Source organism: Lepeophtheirus salmonis, chromosome 4 (assembly GCF_016086655.4).
Source record: "Lepeophtheirus salmonis chromosome 4, UVic_Lsal_1.4, whole genome shotgun sequence".
Taxonomy (NCBI): domain Eukaryota; kingdom Metazoa; phylum Arthropoda; class Copepoda; order Siphonostomatoida; family Caligidae; genus Lepeophtheirus; species Lepeophtheirus salmonis.
Genome location: NC_052134.2, coordinates 30,788,433 through 30,808,613, shown reverse-complemented (window position 1 = coordinate 30,808,613; position 20,181 = coordinate 30,788,433). Strand labels below are relative to the sequence as shown.

Here is a 20,181-nt window from a genome sequence, read left to right as displayed (position 1 = left end):
TGATGAGTAGATTTGTATGATTCGCTATTTGAACCAGTTAATATATTAAATATCTCTGTGAAATTTTTTTGATCTTTTGTTTTTGCTAAGAATGCTTATGATAATCTAGAAAATACTTTATTTAGATATGAAGTACTTTTAGTATAATCATTCGTAGCTTTATTAACCAGAACAAATTCAAAAATGGCGCTCTTGACAAACCAAATTTTTTACTAATTTTTTAGTCATACTTTTTTAAAGGTATATTAGAAGAATAGCAAGGGGATTTATGTACAAATTTTAAGACTCGTAGATTTATTTTTTAATTAAACTATAAAAACTAGCGTGTACAAACCTCTTCGATGGAAAAATTTTCTGATGTGAACAGAGGAGACATTTTTTCATCTTTCTTTTTAAGTACTATTCAATGTACTCTCCCCTCCCCCCCTCAAAGTCAAGTCTTTAAATAATAAAAATATATATGTGTGGCGATAACATAAAAGTAAGCTGTTTTTTTTTATTAAACAGAGAAAAACGCATGCAAGTTTTTACTTCAATGAAAAACCGAAGAGGATAATTAAAAAGTAAAATACAATGTTTAACCACTAAAAACTGTCCAATACGCTATTAAATTGATTACTATTTGTTTAAATTTTTATTATATATTATATACAAGTTCAATCAATTTGATCCTGCAGTATTCGAACTTTAAATCAAATTTTGATATCATCAATATAATCAATTTCAGTTGGTGAGACTGTTTCTTAACCAGTTAGTCCCTTTTGTGTTTTTCGTTATTTTTGCAACGTGAATAATTATATATACTATTTTTTTTTAAATAATTTTTACGTTGTCACGTCTCAGTATATTTTACGATCAGTGTTACCAAATAACCGATTCTTACCAGGTTCAGTTAACCTTAAAAACCGCGGCTTCATTACTTTTTTGAATCGATATAAATTATAGTACTTATATCAATATATACGTTTATCATACTGTCGCAATATTGAAAAAAAGTATTCCAGCTTGTTTTTAAATTAGCCCGACACATATATTGATCAACATAAAAAACTGAACTACATAATTTCTAATCTAAAATAGGTACGCAGTACAGACTAGAGTTGGATGAAGTCTGTTCTGTATGTCTCTATAACTTTTTTTAAACAATTCGGTATCCGTATGTTCCATACAATTTTATGGTTTCGTACTGGTACGGAGGTACGCTTTTGATACGGACTTCCCCAGTTATTCCATTTATATATACAATCTTTGCATATTATAATCTTCAAGCCATTATAATTCTAACTTTCAAAATAAAAATATTATGTGCTTCTAGATGTCAAAATACCATGATAAATTAAATTTTGAAAACACAAAAATACAAACGTAGTACTATACTCGTTACTTGGTTAAATTGTCGTTACTCGCACGAATACTCATTGCTCGTTTGAATTATCGTTGTTCATTTGATTACTCATTACTATCATGGCTTTAAAACTTATAATTTGTGCCTAACTGATAACTTTGGGGGAATAAAGACAATTGATAAAATTGATTTAAGGTACAATAGCCCCTCCATTCCACCCCTGCGGACGTCCCTGACACTGTCTAGCACTTCTTGCACGCTAATAAATTAGTGAGTCAAAAACATCATATTTTATATAGAGTTATTGAAAATTGTCGTTGGAAGTTTTTCCTCGCTCTAATTAGTAATAATAAGACTCATATTCTTAACTGGTTCGGATGAAGCAACTTTATTTTTGTTTTTGAATCCGTAGAAAAAAGATTGAGGATTTTCATTCTTTAATATTCCCAATAACAACAAGAGTAGAAACATAAGCTTTAACGAGTTATGAGTAAATACTCGCATTTAAACATACGACCTGAGTTTTGCGTGTCTTTTTTTGTTTGCTAGATAAAACTTGAGTACCAATTTACAAGTTTATGAGTAACATGGCTCGTGTTATATCACTAAATATTTACCTAATTCGTCTTAATTTCTATAATTACTATTAAATAATTGTTGATAAATGTTAACAGCATAACATAAGCTAATTCAAAATAATCCAATCAACGTTCAAAACACTGATATGAAGAAAATAATCAGGAACGTCTACAAATGAAAATCAGGGCATCCGCAGTATCCCCCACCCAAATTAAGGAATTTTTGCTTCTTACGAGAAAATTTAATATTATAATTTTTTTTCAAAAAGTTTAATATTTAAAATTTAATTTAGCTTTTCCAATAAAATAATTTTTCAAAAAATTTAATATTTAAAATTTAATTTAGCTTTTCCAATAAAATAATTTTCCAAAAAATTTAGTTTATATGAATAGCTATGAATTTTTTAATTTCATTTGCAAAAAAGTTCATATTTAAAATGATATTTTTCAAATTGTTTGTCAAAAAATTTAATATAATATAATTTTTCAAAATTTTTTACAAAAAATCTTCTATAAAAAAACTACGGATTTTTTAAATTTTTGAAAAAAAAATTTATATTTGTAGTTGATTTTTTTTTTCCAAAAAATTTAACTTTATTTAAACAGCTATGGATCTATGAAATTTTTATCCAAAGAGTCTAATTTTCTGTGAATATTTACAGATTTTTGAAAAAAAAAAATCCAAAATAAAACATTTTTTGGGATAGGATTTTTGATCTTTTTTTGAAAAAAAAATTAACTATAATTTAGCTATGACTAAAGTTGACATAACAATACCTATAATAAGAACATTTTCAATAATTTGCAATTTTAGAATAAAATACTACAGCCTACGCTGTGCTTAAATCATACTTAAATTAAAGGTTCGAGCAAGAGAGACATATTTTTTTTGTTTTGTGTGTGTAGCTCAGTATAAATTGACAAAAATAGGGAGAAAAAATGCATTATAAATAAATACTTTTCATTCTTTTTTGGACACCCTTTACAAGGGCTAAATTTTCTACAGCTATTATACTACCTGGCCCTATTGGACCCATGCAGAGGCATCTGCAAGAGATATATATTTTTTTTGGGGGGGGGGAATGAAATTTTTTTTTTTTTTGGAAAAAACAAATTGATTTTTTTCTTTTTTAAATTTCACACACTTAAATAACTGGTATACCATAAACATACCTCATTAGAGTCGGGAACATGATTAAGACAAACATTTTCACAATCTTGTAATGCCTCAAAGTTATTTAGATTTCCTCCACAACCTGTGTAAACAAACGTCTCACATTTTCTAATCTTGCTATTATAATAATATCTTGATATGCTTCTGTAGCAATGACCCTTTTCTTTTGGTAAATAACAAGACTTTTGAAAAAAGGGATGATATGTATAAATATATTTAATAGTCTTATTTCAACAATCTTACGCTGTATTCGACTTTTGGTGGCGTTGGTGTTACCTAGAATTAAAAAAAAATTGGTCTGAAATATCTCTGAAGTAATAATTAACTAACATATTTATATCAATTTTATTCAATGTATATTTTTTTTAAATATCTAGTGGAAAAGAATTGTCATGGCCTGTCATAGTTTCCTATACCGTGCTAAAGCTGTAATTGAAGCAGTGTACTCTAATATTAATTTTGAAAGTTCACTGTTATATGCACAGTTTTGTAAAGTTTCATTCAAATAAATTTATTATCAAGAGTTCTTAACAGTTGAATATTTCATTGCTTGACCCTCCATTTTTTATCGTGCACCATCTACGAGTACATGATAAAACACTTATGTAACTTAGTAATGCGCTTAAGTTAAGGATGCCAAACGAGTAACGACTAATGAACTTGTAATCTAGATATTGGAAGAGCAGAGGGCAAGGATTTATTTTAAAAGATAATTACAACGAAAAGTGATGTGAAAATGTAGTCGAAAATATATGGCTCCATTTTTATGAAACTACGCCCTTCTCACTTTTAAATTATTTCAGTACAGAGGATGAATTCACTATCAACTATTTGGTTTCGCAGTCATCACTTGTAAATAAGTTGTCCTCGAAATTTTTTAACAAAATATCTTTAACCTCAATGCTTGTGCTCAAACTTTTTTATTTATTTGAGTTATAGACGATACTTTGTTCGAACAAACTCAACATTATAATTTGCCTAATTTTATACCAGATATCTCATTATCAATATAACCTCTATTTTGGTGGGGCACGCCTATTAGGTAATATAAAAGAGGGGTAATTTCAGCAAACTAATACTGGGATTCGATAATCCGAATGATACTTTACTAGTTAGTACAGATCTAATTGAAAATAATGAGTCCTTAAAATGTGGACTAGGCCGGTACACCGAAGCGGAAGAAAGTTCATTAACTTCAGGAACTTTTAAATCAATTAAAGTCCATGATAATAATAACTTCTATGGGGGACTAACGAAAGGGATTCAGTGAATTTTTTTAGATGTAGCCTGCCCAGAGGATTGGTCCATGGATTTTTGAATTCGCTATTATTCTTTTCTCGTAACAGATGGATGAAGATTTATGACTTCTGCACTTTCAAAAATTCAAATATCAACAGGTAATATGATGCCTGTTATAAATCAGAGCTACCATATTAATTATACATTATAGCTGGTTTGATTATTTTACTAAAAAATAAATATATATTATTTTTTTAAATTTGTTTCACCAAGAAATGGACATAGATCAATTCGCTTAGAGGAAAACAATGAATAATATAAAATAATTTATCATAGAAGAGGCCCAGAAAAGATGAAACAATTTATGTTTTTTCCAAATACTCAAGATAATTTAGATTTATACCAGATCTTTCTCGTTAAATTTAATTTTTTAAACAAAAATTCAAAACAATTCATTGACCTGTATGATCTTAGTTATCTTGAAATAAACAACTAATGACTCAAATGATGAGTCAATTTTTTAATTCAAATATTTTGGGTTTTAAAAAAATGCAAAATTAAAATTTTTTGCAATTTTGAAATTTCAAAAATTTAATATTTAAATGTTCAATTTTATGAAAAAAAAAATCAAATAATAAGTTTATAGGGAAAAAATATTAAAATTAAAAAAAATCAAAAATCTACAGCCATTTACATAAACAATAATTTTTCCTAAAAAAAATTAAAAAATTAAATTTTCCAAAAATATATATTAATTCACAAAAAATTAAAATGAACAAATGAAATTTCAAATATTAATTTATTTGAAAAACAAAATTCAAAAATCTATAGCTTTTTACGGAAAAATAACTTTTTCAAAAAATATTCAAATATAAAATGTTTAAAAAATATTTCAAATATTAAATTTTTATTTGAAAAATCTATAGTTATTGCGTAAAAAGGGAATTAACAAAAAATTAAACTCTTTGGTTCAGTGTAAAACTGAACATTGTCTTCATAAAGTTAACCCACTACGTCGTGGGTGTGGTTTAAGAGATGAAGAACCACTTCATCTAGTGTATGAATGTCCTTGAATACTGAGCTTTTAAATAATATTCTACCTTTTTAAGGACATTCTGTCTCCAGCCTCTCCAATCGGCAGTACGATACCTAATCCGGCAAACTATTACGCGGGCACCGAAAGTTAAAGTTATTTTTACATGTACCCCTACTGATTGTATGTTTCATATGGAGTGTAGCAATAAATACTTTAATTAATTACCCAACATAGATATTACATAATATTTTTGGTGATTGTATGCATGTAAGATATGCTGAAGAAATTTAAAATCTGTGTTTCTGTTCGTATCTAGAAATGCAAATAAAGTAACAATACATTGGTTGCCAGAAACTAATTACAGGACCATTAATCAAATTAAATTTTTTTTTTAATTGGACCCAGTTAAAATTTTATGGATTAATCTAATAAATATAACTTAATTATTTAAACGATTATAGAATTAATATAAAATTTACATACCTCCTTATACTTTGGAATATGATCAGTACAAACATTTTCACAGTCTTGTAATCTCTCAAAGTTATTAAGATTGCCTCCACAGCCTGTGTATATAAACTTTTTGCATTTTCCAATATTGCTATCATAATAGTATCGCCATATGCTTTTAGAACAGCGGCCTTTCTCTTTTGGTAAATAACATGACTTTTGAAGGAAGGATTATAAGTACATATAAATAGTTTTATTTCAACAATCTTACATTGTAGTCAGATTTTGGTGGGGTTGGTGTGACCTAGTATCAAAAAATTATTGATTAACAATATCTCTGAAGTAAAGTAATAATTAATGAACAAATATAAATCAGGATATCAATTTGGTTCGGGGTATATTTTATAAAGTAAAATTTACTTTAATTGAAGAGAAAATGAATTTCGGGTAGTTTTTTTTTGTTTTTTTTTTTTGTAAAAGGGATGACAATTGTAACTAAACTTCGGACAATCGTAAAACTAGGTACTTTAGTACACTCAAGCAATGTGTAGCAAGAAATATACTATAAAAGGACTGAAGAAGTATATAATACTCTAATACTCCTAAGTAACTGATGAGGGATTAGAACAGAGGAGGGACTAGGGGGACATTTTGAAAGATAAAAATAATTATATAAGTTGCGTGATAATCTTATTATCAATATATGCGTCATTTTTAGAAATATATAAATTGTGGCATTTTTAATCGGTACTTTATTTTTAATAGCAAATATCGCTCATAACACAGATTTGTTGTTGCAATGTAAATAAAGTTAGTTTTATTTTTTCTCCTAAAATTAAAAGGATGTCTGAGCTGAAAAATAAAGTAATAGATCAATGATGCTTTTTAAAGATTGGACTCTAAACATTATAAAAAAAACTCATGAATAATGTGAATTTTTATCGGTTTGTAAAGCCTCCAAAAACATTTGCAGTTTTGCTTCCAACAGAATAATCATACCACATAAAAAGTGTAATCTAAGTTTAAAAATGAATTTACACTGTAAAGGAATATAAAAAGTTCTCCTGGCTCTTGACATAACATAAACAACCTGGGTTTTTTTTTATGTAAAGATTAGTTGAGAGGAATGTCAATAAATATATACGAACGAGCAAATATTTTGTTTTTGTTCTAATTGAGCCATCTTTGGACAAAATTCAAAAATAAAATGTGCGAGGTGGATGTAAAGCCGTAACAAACCGTACAACTATAGACATCAAACCCCAATGTAGTCATTCTTTATAACCTAATTATATTCAAAACTAATTAGTAAACTTTGTCAATCCGCTCATTTTAATTTTAGTATAGGATCATTTAAATAAACGAAATAAAAGTACCCGAATAAAAACGGATACTCGCCGAAAAATAAGATCCAAATAAACATTTATTTAAAATTTAAATCACTTACGAGTAATTTATAGCAGGGCCTTTTATTGTGGGTATTTTTTATATTGACTTTTATATGGGACAATTAATAAATAAATATATTAGGTATAATCAAATAAACTTACTATAGGAGGTTGTGTTTGTTGAACGTCACATCTTTTGTTACAGTCAATCAGTCTTTTAAAGTTATTTCCATTTCCACCACAGCCAGTGTAAACAAATTTCTCACACCTATGGGTCTTCTTATCAAAATAATATCTCCATATCCTTTTATAACAACGCCCTTGCTCCTTGGACAAAAAACAAACCTATGTTGAATAAACACAATTTGGAAATGAAAGGATAATTGTATTTATTTATGGTTCTTACGTTGATATTGGGGTTTGGTGTCGTTGGTTTTACCTAAAGTCATAAAATTTAAAGTGTAAACTATCTCTTAAGCAAGAATGTATACAAATCAATCATAGCATATATATATATTTTTTTTTGGTTGGGATATATTTAAAAGAATAAAATTCCATCTATTTGAAAAAATGGCTTTCTCTACCAGAAAGAAGGGTATCAAGGAAACTGCTTGTGGTTCAGCTTTTCTATTTGATTGGAGAAAAACAAGTTAACACTGGGTTCCAGCATTTTCTAATATTAGAGAGAAGTTATAATATTTTTGCAATGACTAATATCTTTTTACTAAACATCATTTTAATATACGGTTATATATTACATTAAGAGATAAAGGTAGAGTTGAAACACTTTACGTTCTGTTCAATTTCTCAAGATGATTCGTGTTGAGACTGATACAAACTTCTTACACAAAAATAATTTTTTATCTAGCAACAAAAATAATTGTCTGAAAGGGAATTTGGCTTGTTTTTTATTGTCTTGTTTCAAGGATTAAAGTTTTCTTCATTTTGCAAAAAAAAAATTATCATCAAAAAGGAACTCGTAATGAAATATTTCATTATCAATAAATAAACTTACTGTAACTTCACATCTAACTTTACAGTCAATTATTCTTTTAAAATTATTTCCATTTTCTCCACAGCCACTATAAATGAATTTTCGACATTTTTGTGTACTTTTATCAAAATAGTATCTCCATATGCTTTTATGACAATTTCCCCTCACTTTGGACAAAAGGCAAACCTATGTTGTATAAGACCAGTATTAAAATGAATAAATACTTGTATTTATCTGTCTCTTACGTTAATATCTTGTTTCGGTGGTGTTGGTGTAACCTAAAGTAAAAAAATTCATGAAATCTTCGAATAATTTTCAATAATATCCAAATATAAAAGTTATTTACACTTTTTATCATATTTAAAAAAATAGTCAATTAATTTTTAATATTTAATTTTATAGACTGTTTTAAACAAAAAAGTGTATCTCTTCCATATTAACATATATGGTAGATAACATGAAGAACCAATAAATTAAATCAATTCTATTATGATAAAATGTGATCCACAACGCCAAATTAAAGGTCTAAGGTCATAATAAAAGCCCAAAAACCAGCTAATATCGAAATAACACTGAATTATAACTTTTTTCATATATTTCAACACTACAGAAATACTTTTATTTTTTTAATTAAACCATCGGTTAAGAATATATTTCAGGGGCGTCTGCAGGGGGTAGGCTGGAGGGGCTGTTTTGCCAACCCCCAAATTAAGGAATTTTTGTTTCTTACTAGAAAATTTAATATTTGAATTTTTGTTACAAAAATTTTATATTTGAAATGTAAATTTTTTTTCAAAAAATTTAGTATTTACAATTTTATTTTTAATAATTTTCCTTTATTTATACTTAAATTTAGGGGTTCCCCTAAAATTGCAAAACTATTAATTCCATATTTCAGGACCCGTTTGGACCAAAGCAATCTCTAAATTCTAAACAAAAATAACTTATTATTGCCATTGGACATGGGCAATGATCTTTTGTATTTTAAATGAATTCTTCAATACCAAATTCAATTTTTGGTTCGGAATATATTGTTTAAAAAGGCAAAGAAACTATGTGACAGGTTTTAAAATGACCTTGTGCTTTCAGAATCTGGGCAAAGTTGAATCTTAAAATCTTTTATCGGCATATCACATGGTAGGAAGGTCACAGAATATCCTGGGGATGTATTTATTTCCATTTTCCTTGTAAACACATGACAAAATATTTTAACACAGTGATTCATGCTCTTAGCGATTGTCAGGCTCTGCAAATTCTGAGGGAATTTGTTCTGCTCTATTTGAAGATAATTGCAGAAAAAGTATTTCTTTAATTCTACTCTTTGGATTACGGAGTAGAAAAGTTAATGCTCCAGAAAAGACCAAAAGAATAGAGTTTGCAATTTTAAAATTTATATTTCCGACAAACTGCAATAGTAAAACTGATAAAAGTGGGAGAATTAAGAAAAATTGTCATGGCTGCATCTGCCCCTCATATTGTTTTACGATTAAAATTCCAGATAATAATATCTCAAATTTAAAGTTTGTTTAAGGTTTGATTAAATTTCATCTGTCACTCTCAGTAAGATGCTTGATAGCATTGCATAAGATTATTTGCAATTTAAAAAAGCTCAAATTTTTTGGATCGAGATAGTCCTTTTTTTGTTTTTTTTTTGTTAATTTAGTAATTTTTTCTTAATGCTATTTTTTTTTTTTTGCTTTTTCAATTTTTATAAATTTGTTATTAATCATTTTTTATCATCTTTTTAAACGTTTAAACAGTTTCCTCAAATAAAAAATTATAAAACTTAATTTTTTGTCCTATTACCATTCTGAAGTGTTGAGCATATTCAATAGAGAGTAAGTAGATCATTAATAATTTTATAATCAATTAATAAACTTACTTCTACTTCACATCTTTTTTTACAGTCAGTTATTATTTTAAAGTTATTTTTGTTGCCCCCACATCCACTGTAATGGAATTGTTGACATTTTTGTGTCTTCTTATCAAAATAGTATCTCCATACATTATTAAAACAATGACCCTTCTCCTTGGACAAAAGGCAAACCTATGATGAATTAACCCATTATTGAATAAAAAGGATTTATGTATTGATTTATGGCTCTTACGTTGGTATTTGGTTCAGGTGGAGTTGGTGTAACCTAAAACCATAAAATTCATGGTTTATGATAAGTCAAAATAATTTTAAACAATACAAGATATTGTGTTATAATGTACGACCAATTTTTTTTTTTTTTAATCATAATGAAATTTATTCTTTGGCATGGGGAATGTGCATGCATAACTTTTGGTTTCATAATATTATAATACCACGTCAGCATTACCTATTTAAAAATTTACCGACTAAATTAGAGATCATGGTATTTTAACATTCAACACATAATTTTCCTTTAATTTATCTTCTATAGGGCACTTTCACGTCAAGTTAGGATTGATGTACAAGATTCATATAAATTAAAAATTGATTTTCCTTACAATAGGATGCAATTGATGATGTTAGTGAACTTGCTCTATATTAATAAAGAAAATATTTGTATGTTTGCCTCATGTTTTATTTATGAGTGTACCCTTAATATCTGCGTCACTACTTGATTTAAGAAATAATAATATAGCAACAAGTGTATGTAGCTAAAACTTAGCATGCCATATTAAAAAAGAAAAGAATAAAAGGAGTACATATGTAGTGTTGTAAATCCTAAGCATTGTTAGCCTGATTTTTCTTTTCATTTTTTGCAACTTGAAGAAGTTTTATTCTATTTATGAAACTGTTAAAGGTTTTTTTATTATTCAAAAAGAAGGTATAATGATCAAAATAAAGTGTAATATGAGTGTATGTGCTCAAGAATGACGGAAAGTGATCCGAAGGATTTGTTTGGGAGATATAGCTCTATGTATCTGTATGATTCAGAGTAGAATTGAGGATCAAAACGGAGTAACTCTTACCTTTATTCTTGCTTAATACGGCGTGCAAATAGAGTTCTTTTTCTAATACTTTCTTATTTATTAGTATAGGCCACCAAAACAATAAATTAAATTAAACTACCGACATAATATAAGAATTCTTATAATATTTATTTACATTATTTTTGTAAACAGTAAATTTTCTTTACTTTCTAATTCTAGTTATTATAACAATCTCTCACTTGCAACTCAATCTTACTTCATCTGGAAGATTGTTGTTGGAGGAATAATTGACGACCACAATATTTTCAAATCAGATTGTGATTGCATTTCTCAATTGAAATGGGCACTCGGTAGAGCGCAAACTTTTGCCTAAAATAGGCTTCCCTAAAAATATATATTATTTTAAGTGATGCATCTCAATTCGTTCAAAAGCTATGGTCTATTATACTTTTTTAACGTTTTGTGTAACCTTGACTTCTGACCTCTCAAAGTTTAATTTGAGTTAGCTTTCCCAATTAGTTAATTTTTTTTTGCTCATTTTACATTTTTATCATTTTTTGTAAACTTGGGCTCTCAAAATTTAATGGTTTCTATCAGTTAACTAGTACAAATAATCTTCTGGGAAAGTTTCACCAAAATCAATCAGTAACTTTTTTTGTAATCCTGCTTTAAAAAAAGTTTTGTGGAGTTCTGACCTCTCAAACTTTAACAGCCTCTCAGACTTAATAAAGTAAACCTTCTTATAAAGTATTGTTAACATTGATTGCTAAATTTTTTGGTAGTCCTGCTTATAAACAGATAAACAATCAAATCGATGCGAAAATGTAAATCCGTTGAATTTCGTTTGCAAATTTTTTAAAAACTACCTACTTCTCTTATAAGTTCCAAAAGTAAACTTTTTAATATCAACAGTGTTTGCAATAATGTCAAAATAGCATTATTTATTTCTAAATAAATTTATATATCTCTGACCCATAAACAAAAAATTAAGCTAAAAAGGTTTTTATCAAAATTGAGTTTGGATTACATTTTTTCTTTGACAAATCATCGTCAATTTATTTCGACCAATTATTATAGTAAACGCTTTAGAGCTGGGAAGTCTGACATGCAGCCCGCGGGCCGTATTGTGACCAACTTAATATTTAAGTTCACAACTCATTCTCTCTTCATGTAGTATTTTTTGAAATAATAATAATTATTGCAAGGGAACAAAAAATTATTAGAATACAAAGAAAAAAAAAATATTAAGGAATTATTTTCTAAAAAAGAAGACCCTTCGATCAAATTATAGATATAAAATGTAATACTATTGACAAAAAAAAATATAATAATAAATTTTCAAAAACCTTAGTATCATAAAACAAAACAAACTGATCCATTTTGTGTTTTTAGCTTTCAATGCAAGTGATAACAAATTTAACCTGATTAACATTTTTTTAAATTTAATTTTGGTAGATCTTTATTTATTTTTAGATTGACTTTTACTTTACATATACTTTTTATTACTTAAGGAAATAACTATTATTTATTAAATAAGATAAATCAATTGTCTTCTTTTGCACACGCATGATTACTTTTTACAACCTAAAAATCGAGTTAATCAATGAAAAAACGTATATTTAATGTATTTAAAATAATTCAACTGAACTCTCAGAACAGAAGGTAAAAACAGTACATTTTCAGACAAATAAAAATGGTTGATTCACGAATATAAAGCAGTAATTTTTTTTTAAATTACAGTTATTATCCTCTCCACTTTCTTAAACAGTGTTCGAAGCCTGCACAGCAAAAATAATTACTTATTTTTTGCCAAATAGAGAAAGAAAGAAAGACTCAATTTATAGCCTTTATGTTGTGTCGATCCAGTAATATACTAGATGACGTCACTCAATTTTATTATATATTTTAAAATTATTTCTATTACTGACAAGTCTTAGGACCGGGCTCGAGGACCAATAGTACTGAACTATACCGAATAAATAAAAACCGTTACAACACTAATGATCCTATTCTTCTACTCATTTGTGAAACCGTTCCTTATTTAATGGAAATAAGGATATATTGAATTAATAATAACTAATTTGAGCTTAACCAATCACCTTCATTAAGAAGTAAAAGCAGTAGAAAATTAACTGTTGACAAAAATGAATTTGTTGTTGAGGTTTTGCGGAAACCAATATGAGCAGGGTCGATCTTAAACAAACGTGGAAGCAGGTGGCCCTCAACTTTAAATGCCTCGCATGCAACTGAGCAGGCCCTTTAATAATTTTTTTTATTGTGTTAAATTATAACTAGTAAAATATTTTTTTAAATTGTCATTTAAAAAAAAACATTTTGGGCACATCTCGTCAGGTTAAAAAAAAAATAAAGTTTATTGGCAAATTTGGTATTTAAAAGAAACAAAATATTTTCTCAAAATTGTCAAATATTTTTCAAAAAGCTCAACACCCCTTCCTTCTCCTCATGTATGAAAAATCCTAATAAGGACCTTGAAACTAAAATTATTATCAAGAATGCCATAAATATTCACACATCCGTCGTAACTGAGTTTTACAGTATGAATATACATATATTTTTAAACTATAACACTTAATTATTAATTAAGTCATATATTTTAAATCCAGGAAGTATAATTTATTGAAAGAATCTACATTACTCTTTCAGAGATGAATACATTGATCGACTACATATAACTTAATTATTGATACTAGTTTAAATTAAACATACCTTTGGAAGGTCGTGAACATGAGCAATGCAAACTTTTTGACAGTCTTGTAATCTTTCAAAGTTATTCAGATTTCCACCACAGCCTGTGTATATAAACTTTTCGCATTTTCCAATCGTGCTATCATAATAGTATCTCCATATGTTTCTAAAGCAATGACCCGTCTTTTTGGGTAAATGACACGACTATTGAATAAAGTTTAATTGTATTATATTAGATAGTAGTAGTATATCAATTATCTTACGCTGTAGTCAGGTTTTTGGGACCCGGTTATAGCCTAAAATGATAGTATTTATGGTTTTAGATATATATTTTGAGAATTATTCAACATACATTTTTGATACTAAATATGTTCTTTGATTTGGGTTACATCTTAAAAAGTAAATTTTCGTTTATTTGAAAAATATATATAAATATTGAAAGCAAGTAGGGATGAATTTTTGTCTATTTTTTTTTTAACTGAATATTCTTGACAAATTCAAAGTTATACTACTCATATTGAGTAATTGAGTTCAGGTAGAGATGGAAATTATATACCCGCTAGTATTTTGTAGGGACTTGCCATATATACTACAGGGTTGATCTTACCTAGTTTTAAGCATTGTATTATTTTAATTCCAGAATGAAATTGTTGCAAAATCATTCAGGAGGACAACAAGACCTCTTATCTCTGAACAGAGAAAGATGAGACGCTTGGAATGAGCAAAGAAGATTTTGGGCAAATTTTTGCTCTTTTCTCATGAAAAAAATGTCACCATTGATGCCACTGCGAATAACCAAAACACCCTCTACATCACAGCCGAACATCCAGATAGTGTATCAGCTTCCGTGGGACATGTCTTCAGAACAAAAAACCAGCCGAAGCCATGGTCTTGGGCATTGTAGGAGTGGCCCTCCCATTTTTGTGGAAGGAGGGCTCAATGTACATGCTTACATCGAACTTTTGTATAAGAAAGGGCTACCTTGGGCCAGATGAAAGTTTTGAGATAACTTTGTTTTTAACTCAAGACGGAGTTGCGAATGTTCGCACTGCTAAGACATAGGCTTTCCTAAGAGACAACTTTCCGGACTTTTGGTACCTTAACATGTGACAAGCCTCCTCTCTAGTTGCGAACCACTTGGACTGCTCTATCGAGGTGCGTATGGAGAGGAAATGTGCTGCTCCTCACAGGAGTGGCCAGTATCTAAATGGAATTTATCAAGAAGGAGTGGACTAAGCTCAAGGTCTGCAAAGAATTTAGGCCTTGTATTGAGGCAATTATTATAACTGAGGGCTCACATGCTGAATAAAAGTTGTGGAGACAACTATTTTTAGATGATTTTTTTTTGTAAATGTTCTCACAAAACCTCTTGTTTAAATTTACTCATGAAAAATTGAAAATAATCAAATGTGTAGCATTAGATAAAATCAACTATTTATATATTAATGAAAATTTTTATGTCAGTGAGGCTTGAGGCAAAACTAAAAATGCAGGGTATTTTTCTTTCTTTCCTTTTGAAAAAAACAACTTTTCCTTTTTAAGAAAAAGAGATCTGAGCCCTTTACTTTTAATTAAATCACTTTTTCTTTTAGTAGAAAGAAAAAATATGTGTTTTTAAAATAAAATCTTGTAGATAAAGTCAAGCCTTTTTCAATAATTTATGTGCATATTTGATTGGCTGACGTTTTATTAGAAAACGATATGTAGAATACTTTATCCACTGTTACACCTCTTAAACGGCTCATGATTAACTCCAGTAGCACAGTTACGAGTGGGTCTCCAAGGATATTTGGTGTCCTAGCTCCCTGCCCTGGATTTGTTGTTATACCTTGATTTGGTGGAACAGAAAAGGGGCAAATGGTAATATTGAAAGTTACTAGCACATAAAAGTTCCCTGAAATTTATGTCATCCACTAAAAATGATAAATTGTGTTTGAGGGCAGGGGAGAATAAGTAATTTATGTTTCTATATAACCAACTCTTGTTGAGTTTCCATGGCAACTAATAAGAATTCATAAAAAACAGTTTTAATCAAAATAACTTATTATCGAATTTGTTAATCAATCAGAACTTTGAAAAAATTGACAAAATTGAAGTGTCAAATAAATTAAATGTATATACGAAGTATATCATAAAATAACAATTTACATGGAATATGGAGCCAAAATATGATACAAACAAGATATTACTAGGATATTTCCGTATATGGGTTAAAAAGATGCCAGGGGTTTAACGGAAGTTAAATAAAAGAATTTATATTGAGATTTTTATTTAGGTACGTATTTGTTAGCAATCTCTTGAAGAGGTGATCGCAATTTGGAACAAGATCTTGTGATTTAACATATTGTGACTTCTTCCTTTGGGGCTACGAGAAAGATAAGGTCTACACCAACAGCTAAGCGTCGATTCAAAACCTGAAAGTTAGAATTCGTGAAGCTATTGAGGGCATACAACAACCACTTTGCGATTTGGTGATGGAAAATTTCATTAAAAGGATACGGTCTTTTAAGTGTAGGTTTGGTGGTTATTTGGCTTATATTGCTTTTCAATATTAATGGCATACCTTTCTCGTTACATTGAAATAAACATCATTTATCTCAAAAAATGCCATATTTCTTTGAATATCAAAATTACATCTCTTATTAGTTACCCTATATTTTATGTTGAATGAGTAAATATAAAAAGATTTATATAATTTTTGTATATTAGTTTTAGGAACTTAAATTTGAATCATATTTTATGACATAGCCGTTCAAACCAATAATTAAATCAATTAACTATTCATTTATATGTACAAGTTTAACTTTTGCAATTCGTGGCAAATAGTTTAACATTTTATCTTAAAAAGTTGAAATTATTTTAGCATCAAATATGTATATATATGTATATTATTTTTTCTGACAAAGTGATCATTCTGTAATGTATCAGTTTGAATGAGTTATCATTGGAACAGTAGGCATTTCACCAAATTATATTAATTGCTTCAATTAGACGTCACAAAAGGGTTAAATATACATTTTAGAATCTGTTAAATTTGGAAATCAACATTATATTCATTTTCAGGGTTTTTTGTTTTGTTTTTTTCATACAGAAAAAAATTACAATTTTACAAGCCTGGATATGTTCAAAGTATGCACGGATTAAAGGCAAACAGAGGGGGTAAAGGGGAGGGAGTAAAAAAAGGTAAATAACTTGTTAACATTCTTTGTACATGATATATGTTGAAAAAATCAAACACTAGAATATTTAAAAATATATATAATCTACTTGTTCTACTTACTTTGACATAGAATGGATTACTTGCTACCTAAAATATAGAATTAATTAATTAATTAAATAAAAGGGTCATAATGTGTGTGCAGGTAATTGAGTTGTAAGAACTTTGCTATTATTATTAGCAATGGGACAATTAATCAGAATTGGGAATTGGAGATTTGGGTGTTTTTTCTGGTATTGGGATCGGCAACGTGTAAATAATGTTTAATTTGCAATACCGATTCTTATTTATTACTGAAATTTTATTATTTATTACTTTTGTAGGTTATGAAAAAAAATAAGCCATTCTAAAATTAAAAGATTTTTTTCTTTTTAGAAGAAAATATAATATTTGAAGTTTCATTAATATTTTTTTCAAAAATAACCAAGTATTTTGAAAATTTTTGGAGAAGAGCTGAGAAATTTTGTAATTTATTTTTTTTGAAATTTAATATTTGAAATTTTTAAGATAAAAAATTTAACTTTTTTGTAAATTTTGAAATTTTTTGTAAAAAAATGTAGATTTCAAAATAAATTTTGAGATCGAATTGTATGTTTGAATTATTTTTTTTTAAATTTAATTTTCCAAACTTTTTTCGAAAACAATTTCAATTTTTTGATTTTTTTCCCCTTAAAATTCCAAATATTTAAGAATCGGAATCACTTTCGTTAATTTATAGTGTAATGGCATCGGAATTGGGATTTGTTTTTTGGAACCGTCCCATCACTAATTATAATCTTCAAAACTCAACAACTATCCCTTTCAAAATAAAAAAGGTCATGTCAATTAAAATATATATTCCTTTTGGAAATTAAATGCCACGTTAGTTCTTTTCGTGCATTCAAAATTAAATTTATTATGATATTTTAATTCCTATACACTAAAAATGCTTAAAGTTTCATAACCTCTTTCTTTTAAAAAGGAATAATTGTTATATTTACAAGTTATATGCGTGTATACACATGATAGATATCAACTTATAGCGTTAGTAGAAAGGGATATATAATAAATATTAATCACAAAAAATAATCAACATACCAGAGTATTATCGGATTTATAATGTTTTACTTTACAGTAATTCTCGCACTCATGAAGTGTTTTAAAGTTATTTTGATTTCCTCCACAGCTAAAGGTAAATTTAAGACACTTTCCATAATAGCTGTCATAATAATATCTCCACATCAATTTGTTGTAGCAATGCCCAGATTCTTTTGGAAGTCCACAAACCTTTCAAAATTTATCAAAATAATTAAATGTTACAGTATAACAAACACGTTTCATTACATTAATCACGCCACTCGGATGTGTTAGAGGCTTTGGTTTCACCTAAAATGAAGTAAAATTTTAGAAATATAACACAAGTGTTAAAAATAATCATCTAATTTGTTCATTATGATAAAATAGTTTTTAAAACAAAATGAAAATTTTGGTACAGGGGCCATTTCGCACAGACAGTTCAAGGGCAAAAAGTCCAGACATAGACAATTATGAACACTAAAATTCCATGCTAATTCAAGTTATAACTATAGGAATCTAATTTTTCAAGCTTGGATGTTGAGCTCAAAATGTGGACCTTATATGGAGCGCCTGAAAGAGAAAAAAGTCAACCATTTACAGTAAACTGTGTTTATTTATGTGTTCATTTAATCGGCTCCTTTTTATTTTTCTCCAAATATTTTTTTATTTCACAATCAAAGCTAAAACCAATCGGCGAAACGACAACCACATGATTCATTTTTGTCTTCATTTTGTTGCGTATTTTTTATAATTAGTCTCTGAATTCAAACAAGGGAGGGATTTTTTTTAGATGAGAAGAAAAAAATACGTAAACCAAATAATTGAGTGACATCATTTGGGGTACCTCAAAACGGACATATAAAGACGAAAGAGTTTTCTTTTAATCAACTAAATTTAGATAAAATTTGATAACGTTTTCTTTGTTTGGTTTTAGAAAATTGAACCAATTAACAGAAATAAATGAACGAAGGAGCACCTGAACAGGTTTTCTTATAAATGAACTGATGAACTAATGAAAAAAACAAGTTTGTAAATGTCTATCTTTTACAGAAAATATCAAATTTATTGATGTAGATGCAGAAACTATTTTAATTTCAGACTCGAATAATTTGGAGCCATGATTTGACATGGACACCCAAAAATTTAACAAAACATAATTACATATATCTTTTGATCATTAAATATGTTTATTGATTATAACATAATATAGGTTTTTCTCAATAACATTAGAATATCATTCATCAAATGTTGGAAATGTTTCCTTAGTTAGGAACGGTTGAAACAGTTAAACAGCGTGGCGGATGTCAATTATGTATGTCTACTCAAGGCCTTTATTATAACTTCTGATTGATTAGAAAATCACTTAGGGACAGCACGACACAACTTTAACAATTTGAGAAGGTTTACTCATAAAAATATAACCTACTCAATGAAGTTGGCTCGGGGTTTCAAATGTAAAAATCAACACACAATTTGACTCAAGTCTACCTGACTTAAATTAATTGTAAAATGTTTGACAACAGTCTCTGTATCCTTTAAATCCATATTTTTGATCTATATCAAATTCCACAGGTTATTAATTGAATTTAAGTAAAATTGTTGGTGCTAAACAGTTTTAACAGAATCCTTGATGTATAATTAGAGTTTCATAAAATAGGATCTGCCGGGAAAATGAAAAAGGACACAGAGAAAAAACATGGTAACAATGACAATTTGAATTTTATTTTGAAAAAGGAGCTTAGTTCTCATGAAATTTTATTAAATTAGATGATATTACTTACAAGAGAAAGAAATATCCCAAAATCCTATTGCATGATATCTGGCAAAGGCATAAGAATAAATTACTCCGTTCTGGATCCTCTGAGTTCAACAAGGATGAACATTTATACTTACTCAGTAAATCTTTATTGTTACTTTTCGTTTTTTATGATCAAATACACTAGTAACTACTTTAGAGTTAGATGTTATTTCTTTAAGACCTACAAAATAATGATTACTACTTTTAAAAAATTAATTCCTGCCATGTCAGTTTTTAGTTTTTTTACCATCTGGGAGGTCATATTTTATACAATTCTATCTATCATTAATTATACA

General features: G+C 28.0%; 1 protein-coding gene across 1 annotated transcript in view; it reads right to left on the bottom strand.

The window, feature by feature from the left end:
- LOC121116675 (papilin) overlaps positions 1-20,181 on the bottom strand; it is a 63,006-nt gene that overhangs the window by 19,844 nt on the left and 22,981 nt on the right. The window contains exons 18-32 of the mRNA XM_071888051.1: positions 18,355-18,396; positions 18,109-18,297; positions 17,095-17,121; positions 14,078-14,110; positions 13,836-14,018; positions 10,313-10,345; positions 10,087-10,251; positions 8,450-8,482; positions 8,226-8,390; positions 7,617-7,649; positions 7,373-7,555; positions 6,094-6,126; positions 5,856-6,038; positions 3,341-3,373; positions 3,097-3,279 (exon numbers count right to left, since the gene is read on the bottom strand). Of these exons, the coding sequence (XP_071744152.1) occupies positions 3,097-3,279; positions 3,341-3,373; positions 5,856-6,038; positions 6,094-6,126; positions 7,373-7,555; positions 7,617-7,649; positions 8,226-8,390; positions 8,450-8,482; positions 10,087-10,251; positions 10,313-10,345; positions 13,836-14,018; positions 14,078-14,110; positions 17,095-17,121; positions 18,109-18,297; positions 18,355-18,396 (1,518 nt within the window). The remainder of the gene's footprint in view (positions 1-3,096; positions 3,280-3,340; positions 3,374-5,855; positions 6,039-6,093; positions 6,127-7,372; positions 7,556-7,616; positions 7,650-8,225; positions 8,391-8,449; positions 8,483-10,086; positions 10,252-10,312; positions 10,346-13,835; positions 14,019-14,077; positions 14,111-17,094; positions 17,122-18,108; positions 18,298-18,354; positions 18,397-20,181) is intronic.